Source organism: Cucurbita moschata, unplaced genomic scaffold (assembly GCF_002738365.1).
Source record: "Cucurbita moschata cultivar Rifu unplaced genomic scaffold, Cmos_1.0 Cmo_Scf00072, whole genome shotgun sequence".
NCBI lineage: Eukaryota > Viridiplantae > Streptophyta > Magnoliopsida > Cucurbitales > Cucurbitaceae > Cucurbita > Cucurbita moschata.
The window spans coordinates 452192-467778 of NW_019268588.1; the positions used below are offsets into that span (position 1 = coordinate 452192).

A 15587-nucleotide genomic window follows, 5' to 3' on the forward strand; every position below is an offset into this window, starting at 1 on the left:
AAAAAAAAAAAAAAAAAAAAGACAAGCCATGGGTGAAGTGGGCGATGAGATTCTTTGAGCTGGCAGCCCCATGTGGTTCGGCCAGTCCAACAGAGAACCTTGATGAGGGGTAGTAATCCTTCCTGTAAGCTTTCCTGGCTGAGCCCCACAATAATGTAGAAACTGGACCACCCCTTCCATGGTTAGCCACGGTGCGTGTGCCATCGGCGATCGATCGGTAACGATTTTGGAGGCGAACTTGTTGAGAAAGAATGGTGGAGGAACACTTTGGATGCTGCTCAGGCAAGAAGAATTCTTTTCTTGTTGGGGTTAGCCAACAAGAAACGTGAGGCTTAGCCTTGGGAGGAATACTGGAAAAGGCCTCATTCTTCATGTGCTGCTTTCTCTTTCTCTATTTGTGTTAATTGTCTTCGGTTACACGACTCTTTACAATGGTATGATATTGTCCACTTTGAGTATCTTTCTCTATTTGTGTTAGTTGTCTTCGGTTACACGACTCTCTACAATGGTATGATATTGTCCACTTTGAGTATCTTTCTCTATTTGTGTTAGTTGTCTTCGGTTACACGACTCTCTACAATGGTATGATATTGTCCACTTTGAGTATCTTTCTCTATTTGTGTTAATTGTCTTCGGTTACACGACTCTCTACAATTGTATGATATTGTCCACTTTGAGTATAAGCTCTCATGACTTTACTTTGGGTTTCTCAAAAGGCCTCAAGCTCATGAAGAGAATATTCTTTGTTTATAAATTCATGATCATTCTCTAAATTAGCCAACGTGGGACTTTTATCATCCAAGACAGTTTGAGCGAGGGCGAGGGAAGTTTACTTTTTAACGTTTCAATATAATTTCTAATAAAAATATATAAGTAATATTTCATAATATTATATTAAACATAATTTAATATTACTTCGTTTGATTCTATTGGAGTTGTGATGAAATTTTAAGACTCTTCTTTGTCACTAGTCTTTGTTGGCCGTACCATGTTGAGCTAACAATGAAAGTCCTCATATTTGCCCATATTCAACCTTTTTGTAAACAAGTCTACCACTTGGTCATCTGTTTTCTTCTTTCAAGACTTTTTCTCTAACAGAATGGTAATGCACCTCCACATGCTTTGTTTTAGAATGAAACATCGAATTTTCTACTATATAAACCGCAAATTGATTGTCTCACTGAAGTACTGGATAGTCAACTTTCTAGTACAAATCTTCCATTAACAGATTCAGCCACCTACTTTCTTGAGCTGCTCTATACTTTGCTTCTTAATAGCTGTGTTGGCATACTTAGATTTGACTTCCGGATTCTTTCTGATCGTCTAAGTTGTTGATTTTTTGTTTTATTTTTATCGAGTTTGTTTGGTTAAGTCACTTTTTGGTCATTAACATTAGTGTCACTTGGATCTGCAAACACATCAACACTAGACCAAATATCTGCCGTGTGCTCCCTTGTCTTTTATTGTAAAGTTTCTTCAATGATGTTCGAGTATGGTAAGTATTTTTAATTCGAGTGCCATGATGCTTCCCTTGCGCCACTCTTTTGTCAGTCATGTGATTTGAGCACCCCGAATCAATGATCCAATGATTCTCATAATTAGTATGCTCTCCCATTATCGCCATGAGCGCTAGGTCGTCTTCTTCTAAGATACATCATATGCATCTTATTCATCATCCATATCAATTTTGAAGGTTGCCGTATTACTTTGGACGAACTTTTTCTTAGACCAACAATCTTTTGACATGTGGTCATTCTTTCCACAATTGTAGCAAATGTCTTCAAATATCTTCCCTTGAGAACTCTTGTTGTCATTGTACTCGGCTCACTAAGGTTGTGTAGTTTCTTGGTGATTTTTTTTTTCTTTTATCAGTATTTTTATATCCAAACGGCTTATTGTTGCTCCCACTTTTACTTGTGTAGAGCGCTTCTTCTTCCCTCGTAAGTGTGAATTTAAAATCAATTTAAATAATTTGAAATAAAGATCCTAAAAGACAACCGTAAATAGGATATGATGATGCATATTGCCCACGTATTGTAGTTGTTAATGTTGAGTTTCTTGATTTCTCTAATGACTCGAATATCACCCATCATGTTAACAATACATAAGTAATACTGAACAATTTTTTTCGACATAAAATTTGCAAAGTCACGGACTACTCACGACATAAAGAAACCCACTTGCAAATAATCTCAATAAATCCTTTCTAGTGTAAATAATCAGACAAAGAGGCAACAATAAAGCATACGGAGTTTGCAGAGATCAGACAACCTATATCAACCTCGCTTTGATACCAAATTGTTGAACACAACTTTTTTGTGAGAAACACTCACACTTTTATTAAGACCGATAGAGCAGAGATTACAAGACACAGGGTAGAATATGTTTTGGATTTCTTCAGATGAAAAACTAAGTACGGTGGACAGGTATTTATGATAGAGACCATATTCCTAAAATATTAAAAAAAAATTCCTAAAATTGTAACATTAAGTCTAACAAGCCATTAATTTTAAAAAAATGTTAGATTTTATTAGAGATCTTAGAGAGTGATTCTCAAATCCGTGCAGAAGGGAAAATGCTAGAGGCGCCTCAAAGAACGAGAGTTGGTCATTTAGGCTGTTGGATCAACCGATTTCATCAAGATACATGCAAGACCATAAGGTTAGTATGCAAGTCTTTTGCTTCGAAATTTTGTCAAGATACATGCAAGACAATAAGGTTGGTCCGCGGGTCTTTTGCTTCAAAATTTTGTCCAAGATCTGAGGTTAGTTTGCGGGTCTTTTGCGAGTGTGTGATGCGCGCACATGATCTGAGGTTGTCCATTCTCTGTTATTTTATGCTTCATGCATTGCAGAGTTGTTTGAGTCACTCCCGATCTTTCGATGCATCAAAATTTTAATTGATTGTGAGGCTCGAGTGGTAACCTTCAGACTTCCTACGGGGAATAGCCTATTCTACAAGGGATCGTCGATAAGGGAAACCCCGAGAGTGGTCTTCACGTTGAAGGCTAAGAAGATGATCTACCGTGAAGCGTGGGCATTTCTAGCTAGTGTGACCGTTGGTGGGGGAGTCAAGCCAACAGTCTCTTCAGTCCTTGTGGTCAGAGAGCTCGAGGATGTCTTCCCTAAAGACTTACCTAGGTTGCCTCCTAACAAGTATTTTATTTTGGAATTGACCTTGAGCCGAGAACAACGACGATTTCCAAGGCACCATATAGAATGACACCCTTTGAACTCAAAAAATTGAAGGAACAAATACAGGAACTCTTGGACAAAAGGTTTATTTGTCCTAACATTTCGCTCCTGGGGAGCCTTGTACTTTTTGTGACAAAGAAGGATGAGACTTTGCGTGTATGTATAGACCACCGAGAGCTGAACAAGGTCACTATAAAAAATAAGTTTCTCCTTTCGAAGATAGATGACATGTTCGATCAGTTGCAAGGTGCATCGGTATTCTCTAAAATAGACCTGAGATCTGGGTACCATGATTTGAGGATTAAAGAGGATGACATCCCCAAGGGAGCCTCCAAATTTCTGAGCTCTGTAGAATGGTGAGGAACGATTAGAGGGTGAGACTCTACAACTCTTGAGCACAACAGACTCGGGGAGTTAGGAGTTATGAAATGCGAGTCTTGAGTTCCTATTAAGACCGCCAAACCACACTTGAGACTTGGGCCACATCGGTATCTCTGGAGAAAAAAAAAAAAAGAAGAAAAAAAAAATCTAGGCCGACAATAGTTGGTATAGAGTTCGAGGAGCTTTCACTTCCCTTCCCACTCCAGTACGATACTATCGAGCTAGGTGTGACGTTGGTTATGATCATGTTACTCATTGGTAGATCAACTACTCTTTATGGTGGATTCGTTCTGTGGTAGGACATTGATCACACGTTCAGTCAATGGTTACCCTACGTTGAGGGTCCATCCTATGGGAGGGCGTTGATCATGCAGATAACCAGTTGAGCTAGCTTGTACTAGAGGGTAGTGCCCTACAACCTTGGGCCACTTCATGGCGTATGAGACAAGTCCGTTAGGTAACTCCACCATGGACGACGACGAGCAGGCTAGCACTTACCATGTTGTCCCCCACCTCGTACAAAATTATATGGGGTAGCGTCTCATCTTTATATGTCGGATACCGTTGTGAAGGCTAAGTCTTCTGCCCTTGTCTGTGTACCAAGAGCGTTGAGATTCTAGAACTTAGAGTAAGTCGATGCTTCCCTGCTAGAACATGGATGCAATAAGAGCCTACAAGTAGATTGTTTACTAGGTATATTTATACTCGTTCCTTTTTACATTTCTTCTTCTAGTTCTTGAAGTTCCTGATCGTGACAATGGAGTGCTCAGGAGCTCAAAAGGCACAGAGAAACTATCAACCCGAGGCGTTTGTCTAGACTACATACATATATTGACACTTAATACATGTCATGTATCCCGATCCCCGTTTCCCCATTTCATGAACTTGGCATATGTAAATGCACATCCGATCTCACTCTAACTTTGCACACATTGCCTATTAAGTTATAAATTTGCCTAAATTTTATAATCACTTTTCTAATCTCTATTCTTTCATTTTTCATGGAATGCATAGGTTTTTTAGTCACTCTCGATCTTTCGATGCCTCAAAATTTTGTACGTGACAAAAGTACATAATATATTTATTTATAAAATATCTAAATCTTTTTTTCAAAATAGATAGATAATAAGTCCGGGCTCCATCCAATATTTTAAGTTTTTAACATTATAATTAAAAAAAAAAAAAGAAGAAAAATGAAAAAAAAAAATCACTCCACAAAGATGGGATTAATTCTAAAATAAATTGACCCACAAAAAAGATGACGTGTCAATGCACTCTGCAATCCGATCGATACCAACAGGATGTGGAAGTTGGACTTTGACTCGACGTGTCTCTTCCAATCAAACACGCCACACCACGTCATCTTCAACGGGGCTTGGAGGGTCAATATATGGACTCCACGTGGCATCTTCTAATTCGTTAGTTGGTCTGTTAATTCATAAAGAGACTAAAAGGCTCGCCTTTAATGAAACTTTATCAATTCAACCATATTTTGAATATGGTCCAACAATAAATTATAATTATGAATCAGTTAATTTCATTTTAAAATATTTTAAAGTTGAACTTTATATTAAAAAATAGGTCCTACATCATATTTAATTAATACATTAAAACTTAATTTTAATTTTTTTATTTTTTAAAGCACGATCAAAATCTAAATAGCTCACCATGAAACTAGTAAGTAAAAATAGTATTTATAGGTTAAAAAAAACAAAATAACAAATTATTATTATAGAAGTCTAAACCTTCAATTAGGTATCAAATAATTTCTTGTCATTTAAAAGAGTTCCTAAATTTTTGTACTTCAAATTTGTGTTTGATAGGTCAAAAAAATCCAACGTTTTAAAAATTATAAGATTAAATATCTAGATTATGTTTAAATTATAAAATATTTGTTGACTAAATTAATAAAAATAAAAACATCAAATATTATATTTATCAGAGTTATTATAATGGTTTAAATTAAATAATTTAAACTATTTAAATCACATATTATAGTTATAATTAGCATATGTGACAGCGGAATCAAATACATGTCTTATCATATTTTTTTGTATTAAAAAATATTAAATTATAAAAATCAACTCGAAACCATATTATTTGTTTTAGTTTCTTATTGTTACAAAACCCGAAATATTATTTTAAATTTTATATTGACAAACATCTTAGCCTAGTTTTAAAGTAAAATAATAATATAAATATTTTTTTATTAAATTATAAATATGAATGTTTATAATTTAATCAAAATTAAATTACCATACATGTAATTAAAATTATTAAAATCTTTTTCAAAATTAAATTGGAATTAAATAATTTGAAACTTTTATTATCAAATACAAATACAGTGATTGCCGGAGTGGCGCGGCTGGCGCAGGAGAACGAACCCCGAGAAGACGCCGCCAACACGCTATTTCTTTCTCGTTTTGCTTTTCCCTAGATCCCTCAAGGATCACGCCCAGTATTCTTCTTCTTATTCCATTTCGCTTTCTAGGTTTGTTTCAAATTCCCCATTTCATCTCCTTCTCGCCGGTTCAGTCTCCGGTTAAGCTATGGTTGCCGATTCGAAGGGCAAATCTGATATCTCATTCGCCGGCACGTTTGCTAGTAGTGCTTTTGCTGCTTGTTTCGCCGAGGTAATCTCCTGATTTCTCACTGTATATATACATAACACACTGCACTGCATCGCATCTTCTTAAACCCTTTTGACAATCGTGTTTCTAAGCAGTTCGTTCTTGAAATTTAGTTTCCGTTCGTGTTTGGAATTTGGGGAAGAAGTGTTAGTGTTTTGTGGATTTCTTAGTTGTCGAATTCAAATTTCGAGTGTGGATTTGTGAGATGATTTGCTGATTTTATCTGCTTCTTGATTATTTTCAACTCTGGTTAACCATGCATTGGGATTGGCTCGATCAAGCGATACTTGATCGGTCAATTTTGCTTTAAACAGGGTTTGATCTTACATGCGGTTGGAGTTTGACTTCTGGTTCGAGTGATCTCGGTCATCATTAGAATTTGAACTGATTTTTCGTTATTTACGATGCCTTGAAGTTTTGATTTTCTAACTATTTAGCTAAAATTTCGAAAGTGTTTTTGAAAAGTAAGATGCTACAAGTAGATATTATAAGCTTAATAATTGAGAACAGATGACTAAAATTGAAAACCAGATTGTTCTGTTTAAGTCATGCACTCGAGAAACTATTGAGATATTCAATGATCTGAGATGATTGTTTGGCTAAAATTGGATTGCTTTTGATATTGATGCAGATATGTACTATTCCTCTAGACACTGCCAAGGTTAGGCTTCAGCTACAAAAGAAGGCGGTTGTCGGTGATGTCTTACCGAAATATAGGGGTATGCTGGGTACGGTTGGAACCATAGCCAGAGAGGAAGGTATGGCGTCCCTGTGGAAAGGAATTGTTCCTGGATTGCATCGTCAATGCGTGTTTGGAGGCTTAAGGATTGGGTTGTATGAGCCTGTAAGTTTTTGAAGTCCAGGCTCTATGCCTACTGTTCTGTCTTTTTAGCTCATATCTAACACAAACTTGTATATTGATTTTACATCATAGGTTAAGAACTTTTACGTGGGCAGTGACTTTGTTGGTGATGTTCCTTTGACTAAGAAGATTCTTGCTGCACTGACAACTGGTGAGCATGGATTTGACTTTGTGCTGCACGTAGTGTTTGTTCTCGAATCCATGATTGCACGCGTAATAGTTCATGTATTTGTTTGTAGCGTTAATGCATGTATTTCTTGTTGAGGATGGTGGAGAATTTTTGAAGATCAGGAGTTTCTCCAAGTAGAAAATAGTAACAATATCAGCAAATAGAACATGTATGAAGGAAAAGGATTGGCAAATTCTTAATCGAGCCACACACTGCACTCTTTCACGACAGAATATGCTTGTACTCGATAGCATTCCTCTTCCGACAAACCCCTCTACTGCTTGTGTGCTAAAGTAAAATGAACTCATTTTCCTTTCGTCCTTCGTTAACAGGTGCTATAGGGATCACAGTAGCAAATCCAACTGATCTTGTGAAAGTTAGACTTCAAGCAGAAGGAAAGTTACCTCCTGGCGTGCCTAGGCGCTATTCAGGGGCATTGAATGCTTATTCTACCATTGTTAGACAGGTTAGCTATTTAACCTCAGGATCAAGGAAAATGTATTATCATTTCCATGTTACGATTTGTATATAACATATAGGAAGGAGTTGGAGCTCTATGGACTGGCATTGGACCGAATATTGCAAGAAATGCTATTATAAATGCCGCAGAACTAGCCAGCTACGATCAAGTGAAACAGGTAAAATCGTTGGAAATTTATCTTTGTAGAACTAATCTTGGGGTCTTTTTTTTGCTGATTCTTATCTTACTCTATGTTTTTCTGCAGACAATTTTGAAAATTCCAGGTTTCACAGATAATGTTTTGACTCATCTGCTTTCTGGTCTTGGAGCAGGGTTTTTCGCTGTCTGTATTGGCTCCCCAGTCGATGTGGTAATCTCTCTATATCCATGCCATGTCCCCTTTTTCTTGGTGTCTTCATTTTATAACTTTTTGGTGTCACACTCTTTTGAATATATATAGAAACAATTCATGCTGGTTCATGGTAACTGAAAAGCATGTTGGGAGAGAAGTCCCACGTCGGCTAATTAAGAGGTTGATCATGGGTTTATAAGTAAGGAATACATTGGTATGAGGCTTTTTGGGGAAACTAAAAGCAAAGTCATGAGAGCTTATGTTCAAAGTGGACAATATCATACCATTGTGGAGGTTTGTGATTCTTAATATGGTATCAGAGCTATGCTCTTAACTTAGTCATGTCAATAGAATCCTCAAATGTCGAACAAAGAAGTTGTGTGCTTCGAAGGTGTAGTTAAAAGTGACTCAAGTGTCGAACAAAGGGTAAACTTTGTTTGAGAGCTCCAGAGAAGGAGTCGAGCCTCGATTAAAGAGAGGTTGTTCGAGGGCTCCATAGGCCTCAGGGGAGGCTCTATGGTATACTTTGTTCGAGAGGAGGATTGTTGAGAGAGGAGTCCTACATCGGCTAATTAAGGGGTTGATCATGGATTTAGATCATGGATTTATAAGTAAGGAATACATCTCCATTGGTATGAGGCCTTTTGGAGAAACCAAAAGCAAACCCATGAGAACTTATGCTCAAAGTGGATAATATCAAACCATTGTGGAAATTCGTGATTCCTAACAAAGCACACTGATTATTTTTTATTGCACGGCCTTCTTTTGGAGAATCGGAGTCATTCGCACGTTGTCATATACCTTTTTTTGGCAGGTGAAGTCAAGAATGATGGGGGATTCAACTTACAAAAGCACACTTGATTGTTTCATCAAGACTTTAAGAAATGATGTATGTTTTCATACACTTATAGTGATTCTTTAACAGTTTCTTATCATCCCAATATCTGCCTTTTACCATGGGATTTGCATATCGTAATACCATCTGGGAATTACATTTTGCAGGGACCTCTGGCGTTTTACAAGGGCTTTATCCCGAATTTCGGACGGCTAGGATCATGGAATGTTATCATGTTCCTAACTCTAGAACAGGTACTTCCTTTCCGCTCGACACTTTAGATGTCAGATTGTTCATCTCTAAGAATTTCTCAAGAGTATAAACATATTTCTCAGTTTTCAATAGTAGCCCAGTTTTTGAAAATCAGAAACCTCAAATATAACCAAACTCTTGTTCTCGTTGTTGTTTTGTTCTTGTTCGTGTTCTACTCCAGAACAGAACCAAAAATGAGGAGAAGACATTGAAAATCCATTGAGATCTTATCAAATGAATCATTTGTTGTATTACAGGCCAAGAAGTTTGTGAAAAAACTAGAATCTTCATCTTAAGCTATTTGGTGGGGTTGCGGAATCAGATTGCTCCCCTTTTCAGCCTTCTTTGCTTAGAGAATAAAAGCCACTTTACATGAAGAGTTTACTTTATTTGCTGATTCCTCCATTGATGAGATCAAAGCTTTTGCATCTTCCATGGGAGGAGAATAAAAGTTGAAAGCAATCCTCAGACTGAGATTCTTTCCCAAACTCATTCATTCTCTGTTCTATTAAATTTATGTCATTTTTTATTCCATATTTGCTCAAACATCCTCAAACAAAATATTAGAATTTTCAGAGATTGTTGACCCATGATTTTAACTTTTAGTTGGCTTGGATCTATGAAGCTTCAATTTGTTGGTATTTTCAATTACAAAAGGATAGAGTTTTGGCTAAAGAAAAATATATATTCGATTAGTTCATGTTAATGGTTTTGTATCGGGCAGTTATCTTATGAGTATTACATAATTGACGATTATAGTATGGAATTTTTTTGTAGAAATTTTTATTTTACGTATGAGGCTGGGTCTCTTCGCGTACTCACTTCGAATGGGGTTCCCTTTAGACGTGGAGGGTGCAAAACAACTCACGCAAGCAGAGCCAACATGATTTTAAGTCGTGAGCTAGGATTTAAACCTGTGCGGGCAGAGTCCACATGATTTTTATAGTCATGCTTGGTAACTTATAGTCATGTCTGATAACCAGTTCGGTAAATACTTTGAAATGCTCCCTAATTTTATTTTTAATGTAAAATAGAAATAATTTTATTTTTAATGTAAAATAGATTACTTATAACCTATTCGGCACGCTCAAAGAATGAAAATAAGCTAAAAAATAATACTTTGAAACACTTTCAAGAATGAAAACAAACTAAAAAATAATTTTATTTTTAATGTAAAATAGATTTTTGTGCAAAACAACTCGCAAATGATAAGATTCAAAACTACACATGCACAGCACACGTGATTTCTAGTCTTGTCTAATAATCATTCCGTCACGCCCACTAAATGAAAAGAAGCTAAAAAAAATTCAAGTCGTGATCGACAGAATTCAAACCTGCACGAGCAGAGCCCACATGATTTCAAGTCATGCCCGATAACCATTCCGACACGCTCACGGAATGAAAAGCACAACAAGTCGAAGTCGTGAGCAGTAGAATTCGAGAGTTCTAATCATGCCCGATAACAATTTCATCACGCACACTAAATGAAAAAAAGTTTTAAAAAATACAAGTTATGAGCGGCAGGATTTGAACATGCACGGGAGCCCACATGATTTCTAATCATGCCCGATAACCACTCTAACATGTCCACTGAATGAAAAGCACAAGTCGAAGTCATGAGCAGTAGGACTTAAGATTTCTAATCATGCGCGATAACCATTCCGTCACGCCCGCTCATTAAAAGAAGCTAAAAATATATATAAGTCATGAGTGGCACAATTCGAAGATTCGAACATGCGCGGGCAAAGACCACATGATTTCTAGTCATGCCCGATAACAACTCTAACATGCCCAATGAATGAAAAGTACAACAAGTCGAAGTCGTGAGCAGTAAGACTCGAGATTTCTAGTCATTCCCACTAAATGAAAAGAAACTAAAAAAACTACAGGTCGGGAGTGGAAGGATTCAAACTTGCACAAGTAGAGCCCACATGATTTCTAGTCCTGCCTGAAAGCCACTCCAACACCCCCACTAAATGAAAAGTACAACGAGTCAAAATAACATGCCCGAACAAAGCTATTTCTAGTCATGCCCAATAAAAACTCTGGCGAATGAAAAGTACAACGAAAAGTACAAGTCGAACTCATGAGTAGTAGGATTGGAGATTTCTAGTCATTTCCGATAACCGTTTTATCATGATCACTAAATGAAAAGAAGCTAAAAAAATTACAAGACGTGAGAGGCAGCCCACTGAATGAAAACCACAAAAAGTCAAAGTCGTGATTCGAGATTTCTAATAATGCCCAATAACAATTCTGCCACGTGATTTCTAGTCATGCCCGATAACCACTTCGGCACGCCCACTAATTGAAAAGTATAGTAATTCGAAATCGTGAGCTAGGATTCAAGATTTCTAGTCATGCCCATTAAATGAAAAAAGAAGATAAAAATAATACACAAGTATTAAGCAACATGATTTGAACCTACGACAGCAAAGCGAACATGATTTAAAGTCATGCCTGATAACCACTCCAGCACGCCCACTAATTGAAAAGCATAATAAGTCGAAGTCATGAGTAGTAAGATTCAAGATTTCTAGTCATACCCGGTAACCATTTCTAGTCATGCCCACTAAATGTGAAAAAGAAGATAAAAAATAATACAAGTCCTGAGCGGCAGGATTCGAACCTGCGCGGGTAGAGCCCACATGATTTCTAGCCATGCCCGATAACCACTCTGGCACGCCCATTGATTAAAAGCACAATAAGTCGAAGTCGTGAGCAGTAGGATTCTAGATTTCCAATACATCAAGTCGAAGTCGTGAGCAGGATTCGAGAGTTCTAGTGGTGAGAGCTTTCTAGTCATGCAACCATTCGGTCATGCCTACTAAATGATGAAAAGAAGTCGTGAGCGGCAGATTCAAACCTGCGCGGGCAGAGTACACATGATTTCTAGTCATGCCCGATAACCACTCTGGCACGCCCACTGATTGAAAAGTACAACAAGTCGAAGTTCTGAGCAGTAGGATTCGAACCTGCGCAGGCAAAAGAGTCAAAGTCGTGAGCAAGATTCGAGATTTCTAGCCGTGAGATCCAAGTCGTGAGCGGCAGGATTCGAACCTACGCAGGCAGAGCCCACAAGATTTCTAGTCATGCTCGATAATAACTCGGGCACGCCCACAAATTAAAAAAGCATAATAAGTAGAAGCCGTGAGCAGTAGGATTCGAGATTTCTAGTCATGCCCGATAACCATAATAACTCCGGCACACCCACAAATTAAAAAGCATAATAAGTAGAAGTCGTGAGCAGTAGGGTTCGAGATTTCTAGTTATGCCCGATAACCATTTCTAGTCATGCACACTAAATGAAAAAAGAAGATAAAATTAATACAAGTCATGAGTGACAAGATTTGAACCTGCGCGGGCAAAGCCCATATATTTTAAAGTTGTGAGTAGTAGGATTTGAGATTTCTAGTCGTGCTTTTTATTCATGCAACCATTCAGCCGTACCCACTAAATGATGAAAAGAAGATAAAAAAATACAAGTCGTGAGCGGCAGGATTCGAACCTACGCGGGCAGAGCCCACATGATTTCTAGTCATGCCCGATAACCACTCCGGCACGCCCACTCATTGAAAAGTACAACAAGTCGAAGTTCTGAGCAGTAGGATTCGAGATTTCTTGTTTCTTGTCGTGTGCGCTTTCTAGTCATGCAACCATTCCCACTAAATGATGAAAAGAAGATAAAACAAATCCAAATCATGAGCAGCGGGATTCGAACCTGCACGGGCAAAGCCCATATGATTTCTAGTCATGCCCGATAACCACTCCGGCACACCCACTGATTGAAAAGTGCAACAAGTCGAAGTTCTGAGCAGTAGGATTCGAGATTTCTAGTCGTGTGTGCTTTCTAGTCATGCAACCATGCCCACTAAATGATGAAAACAAGATAAAAATATCCAAGTCGTGAGCGGCAGGATTTGAACCTGCGCGGGCAGAGCCCACATGATTTCTAGTCATGCCCGATAACCACTCCGGCACGCCCACTAATTGAAAAGCATAATAATTCGAAGTCCTCAGCAGTAGGATTCGAGATTTCTAGTCATACCCGATAACCATTTCTAGTCATGCCCACTAAATGAAAAGAAGATAAAAAATAATACAAGTCATGAGCAACAAGATTTGAACTTGCGCAGGCAAAGCCCACATAATGTCTAATCATGTCTGATAACCACTCTGGCATACCCTCTTAATTAAAGAAATAACAAGTCAAAGTCCTGAGCAGTAGGATTCAAGATTTCTAGTCGTTAACGCTTTCTAGTTATGCCCACTAAATTAAAAGAAGCTAAAAATAATATAACTCGTGAGCAACAGGATTCGTACCTCCACAGGCAAAGCCCACATTATTTCATGCCCGATAACTACTTCGGCACTCCAACTAAATGAAAAGCACAACAAGTCGAAGTCATGAGCAGTAGGATTTGAGATTTCTAGTTATGCCCGATAACCCTTCCGCCACACCCACTAAATGAAAAGGAGCTAAAAAAAATATAAGTCATGAGTGGCAGGATTCTAACCTATGCGGGCAAAGCCCACATGATTTCTAGTCATGCCCGATAACCCCTCAAGTACAACAAGTCGAAGTCGTGAGCAGTAGAATTCGAGATTTCTAGTCATGCCTGATAACCATTCCACCACGCCACAACAGGGTTCAAACCTGCACGGACAAAGCCCACATGATTTCTAATCATGTTCGATAACCACTCCGACATGCCCCCTGAATGAAAAGCAGAACATGTCAAAGTCCTAAGTAGTAGGATTTGAGATTTCAAGTCATGCCCATTCCGTCACGCCCACTAAATGAAAAAAAACGACAGGATTCAAATTTGCCCACATAATTTCTAGTCATGCCTAATAACCACTCCAGCACACCCACTGAATGAAAAACACCTTTCTAGGCATGCATGATAACCGGTCTGGCACACCTATGAATGAAAAACACAAGTCCAATTCATGAGCATGAGAATTTGTCACGCCCACTAAATGAAAAGGAGCTAAAATAAATACAAGTCAAGAGCAACAAGATTCGAACCTGCACAAGAATCATGAGTAGTAGGATTCGAGATTAAGTAAATTTTGTGCAAAAGAGAAGTGCAACAAGATTCGAACTTGAACCCAAATGATTTCTAGTCCTGCCCGATAACGACTCTAGTGCGCCCAAATAATTACTCTAGCACGCCCACTAAATGAATAGAACTAAAATATAATTTTAACTTTAAATGTAGATTTTTGTGCAAAACAAATCGGTATATACTTTTGTGCAAAACAATTCGTAGCATGATTCAAACCTACCCGACAAAAAGCCCACATAACTTCTAGTTATACCATTAACATTTTGACATGCCACTAAATGAAAGAAACTAAAATATAATTTTATTTTTAATGTATAATAGATTTTTGTGTAAAACAAGTTGTGAGCGGCATAATTCACCTCATAACCACTCTGACACACGGAATGAAAAGAAGCTAAAATATAGAATGACCGGATTCAAACCCGTGCCACTGACACGCCCAAATCCCTGCCCCATGTACACGTATATATTTAAAAAGATTAAATAGTTAATTTTACTATTCTTATTTTAAGATTTAAATTAAAATTATATTATAATATTCAAACTTGAATTTTAAAAATTATCTTAGGAAATATATTGATTTATTAAGATTTTTTACCATTTTTTAATAAATGTTATATTAAAAATGAAAATTTTAAAATAATTATATTTTAAAAGAATAATAAATAAAAAATTACCTGCAAGGAACTCGATTCCTGCAAATTCTTCGAGCGGTATTTACACCTCGATCCCTGCAAAAGTAAATGAGAGAATTTCGCAAGGATGAGAAATAAAATAGATGGTGGGAATGGGAACGAGAAGCTTCTTGTCCACAGAGTACCCAGCCCCATAGACATCTCTAAGCATGGCTCCGACATAAGAAAATCGACATGTATGTAAAGTTATGTAAGCAAGTACAGATTTGTTATATTAGGTTGTCTTACGATCTACATGCTAAGATATAATATATAAGAATGTCAACATGAAAGACGGATATATAAGCATAAGCTTATAATAATTATAATACTGCTAATAATAATTAGGTGTGTATATGGTCCAGGTTGGGTCGGGTTGATTGGATTGTTACCCAACCCAACCCGAAACTTTTCAGAACCCAACCCCAGAAAAAAAAAAAACAAATTCAATAAAAAAACGAACGAAAATTGTAATATATTAACATAGTTCAACATTGTCATAAAACTAAATACCGACATTTTATTTGTCTAGCATCGAACTAAGACATGAGTTTCCCTGAACCAGCCTCAGTACCACTCTAGCAAACTCATTAATACGAAAACATTCTTAATATTATATTATATATATATATATTTATTTATTTATTTATTTTTTGCTCGGGTCAACCCAAAGGTTTTGTCCATGAACCCGAAACCGAGCCGATTA

At 37.3% G+C, this 15587-nt stretch overlaps 1 protein-coding gene and 4 non-coding genes across 5 annotated transcripts; 1 reads left to right on the forward strand and 4 right to left on the reverse strand.

Annotated features, from left to right (window-relative positions):
- The first annotated feature begins 5908 nt into the window (after nucleotides 1–5908).
- Nucleotides 5909–9779, forward strand: LOC111438235 (mitochondrial uncoupling protein 1-like). Its single transcript, XM_023076198.1, has 9 exons — nucleotides 5909–6208; nucleotides 6837–7049; nucleotides 7140–7218; nucleotides 7569–7702; nucleotides 7776–7874; nucleotides 7962–8066; nucleotides 8863–8937; nucleotides 9051–9137; nucleotides 9393–9779. The coding sequence occupies exons 1-9, from the start codon at nucleotides 6125–6127 to the stop codon at nucleotides 9429–9431; spliced, it is 915 nt and encodes a 304-aa protein (XP_022931966.1). The 5' UTR covers nucleotides 5909–6124; the 3' UTR covers nucleotides 9432–9779.
- Nucleotides 9780–11743: 1964 nt separating this feature from the next.
- Nucleotides 11744–11825, reverse strand: TRNAS-AGA. Its single transcript has one exon. It is a non-coding gene; the product is annotated as a tRNA-Ser (tRNA).
- A 797-nt stretch (nucleotides 11826–12622) lies between these two features.
- Nucleotides 12623–12704, reverse strand: TRNAS-AGA. Its single transcript has one exon. It is a non-coding gene; the product is annotated as a tRNA-Ser (tRNA).
- Nucleotides 12705–12835: 131 nt separating this feature from the next.
- On the reverse strand, nucleotides 12836–12917 carry TRNAS-AGA. The gene has a single exon. It is a non-coding gene; the product is annotated as a tRNA-Ser (tRNA).
- A 123-nt stretch (nucleotides 12918–13040) lies between these two features.
- On the reverse strand, nucleotides 13041–13122 carry TRNAS-AGA. The gene has a single exon. It is a non-coding gene; the product is annotated as a tRNA-Ser (tRNA).
- Between the last annotated feature and the right edge of the window lie 2465 nt (nucleotides 13123–15587).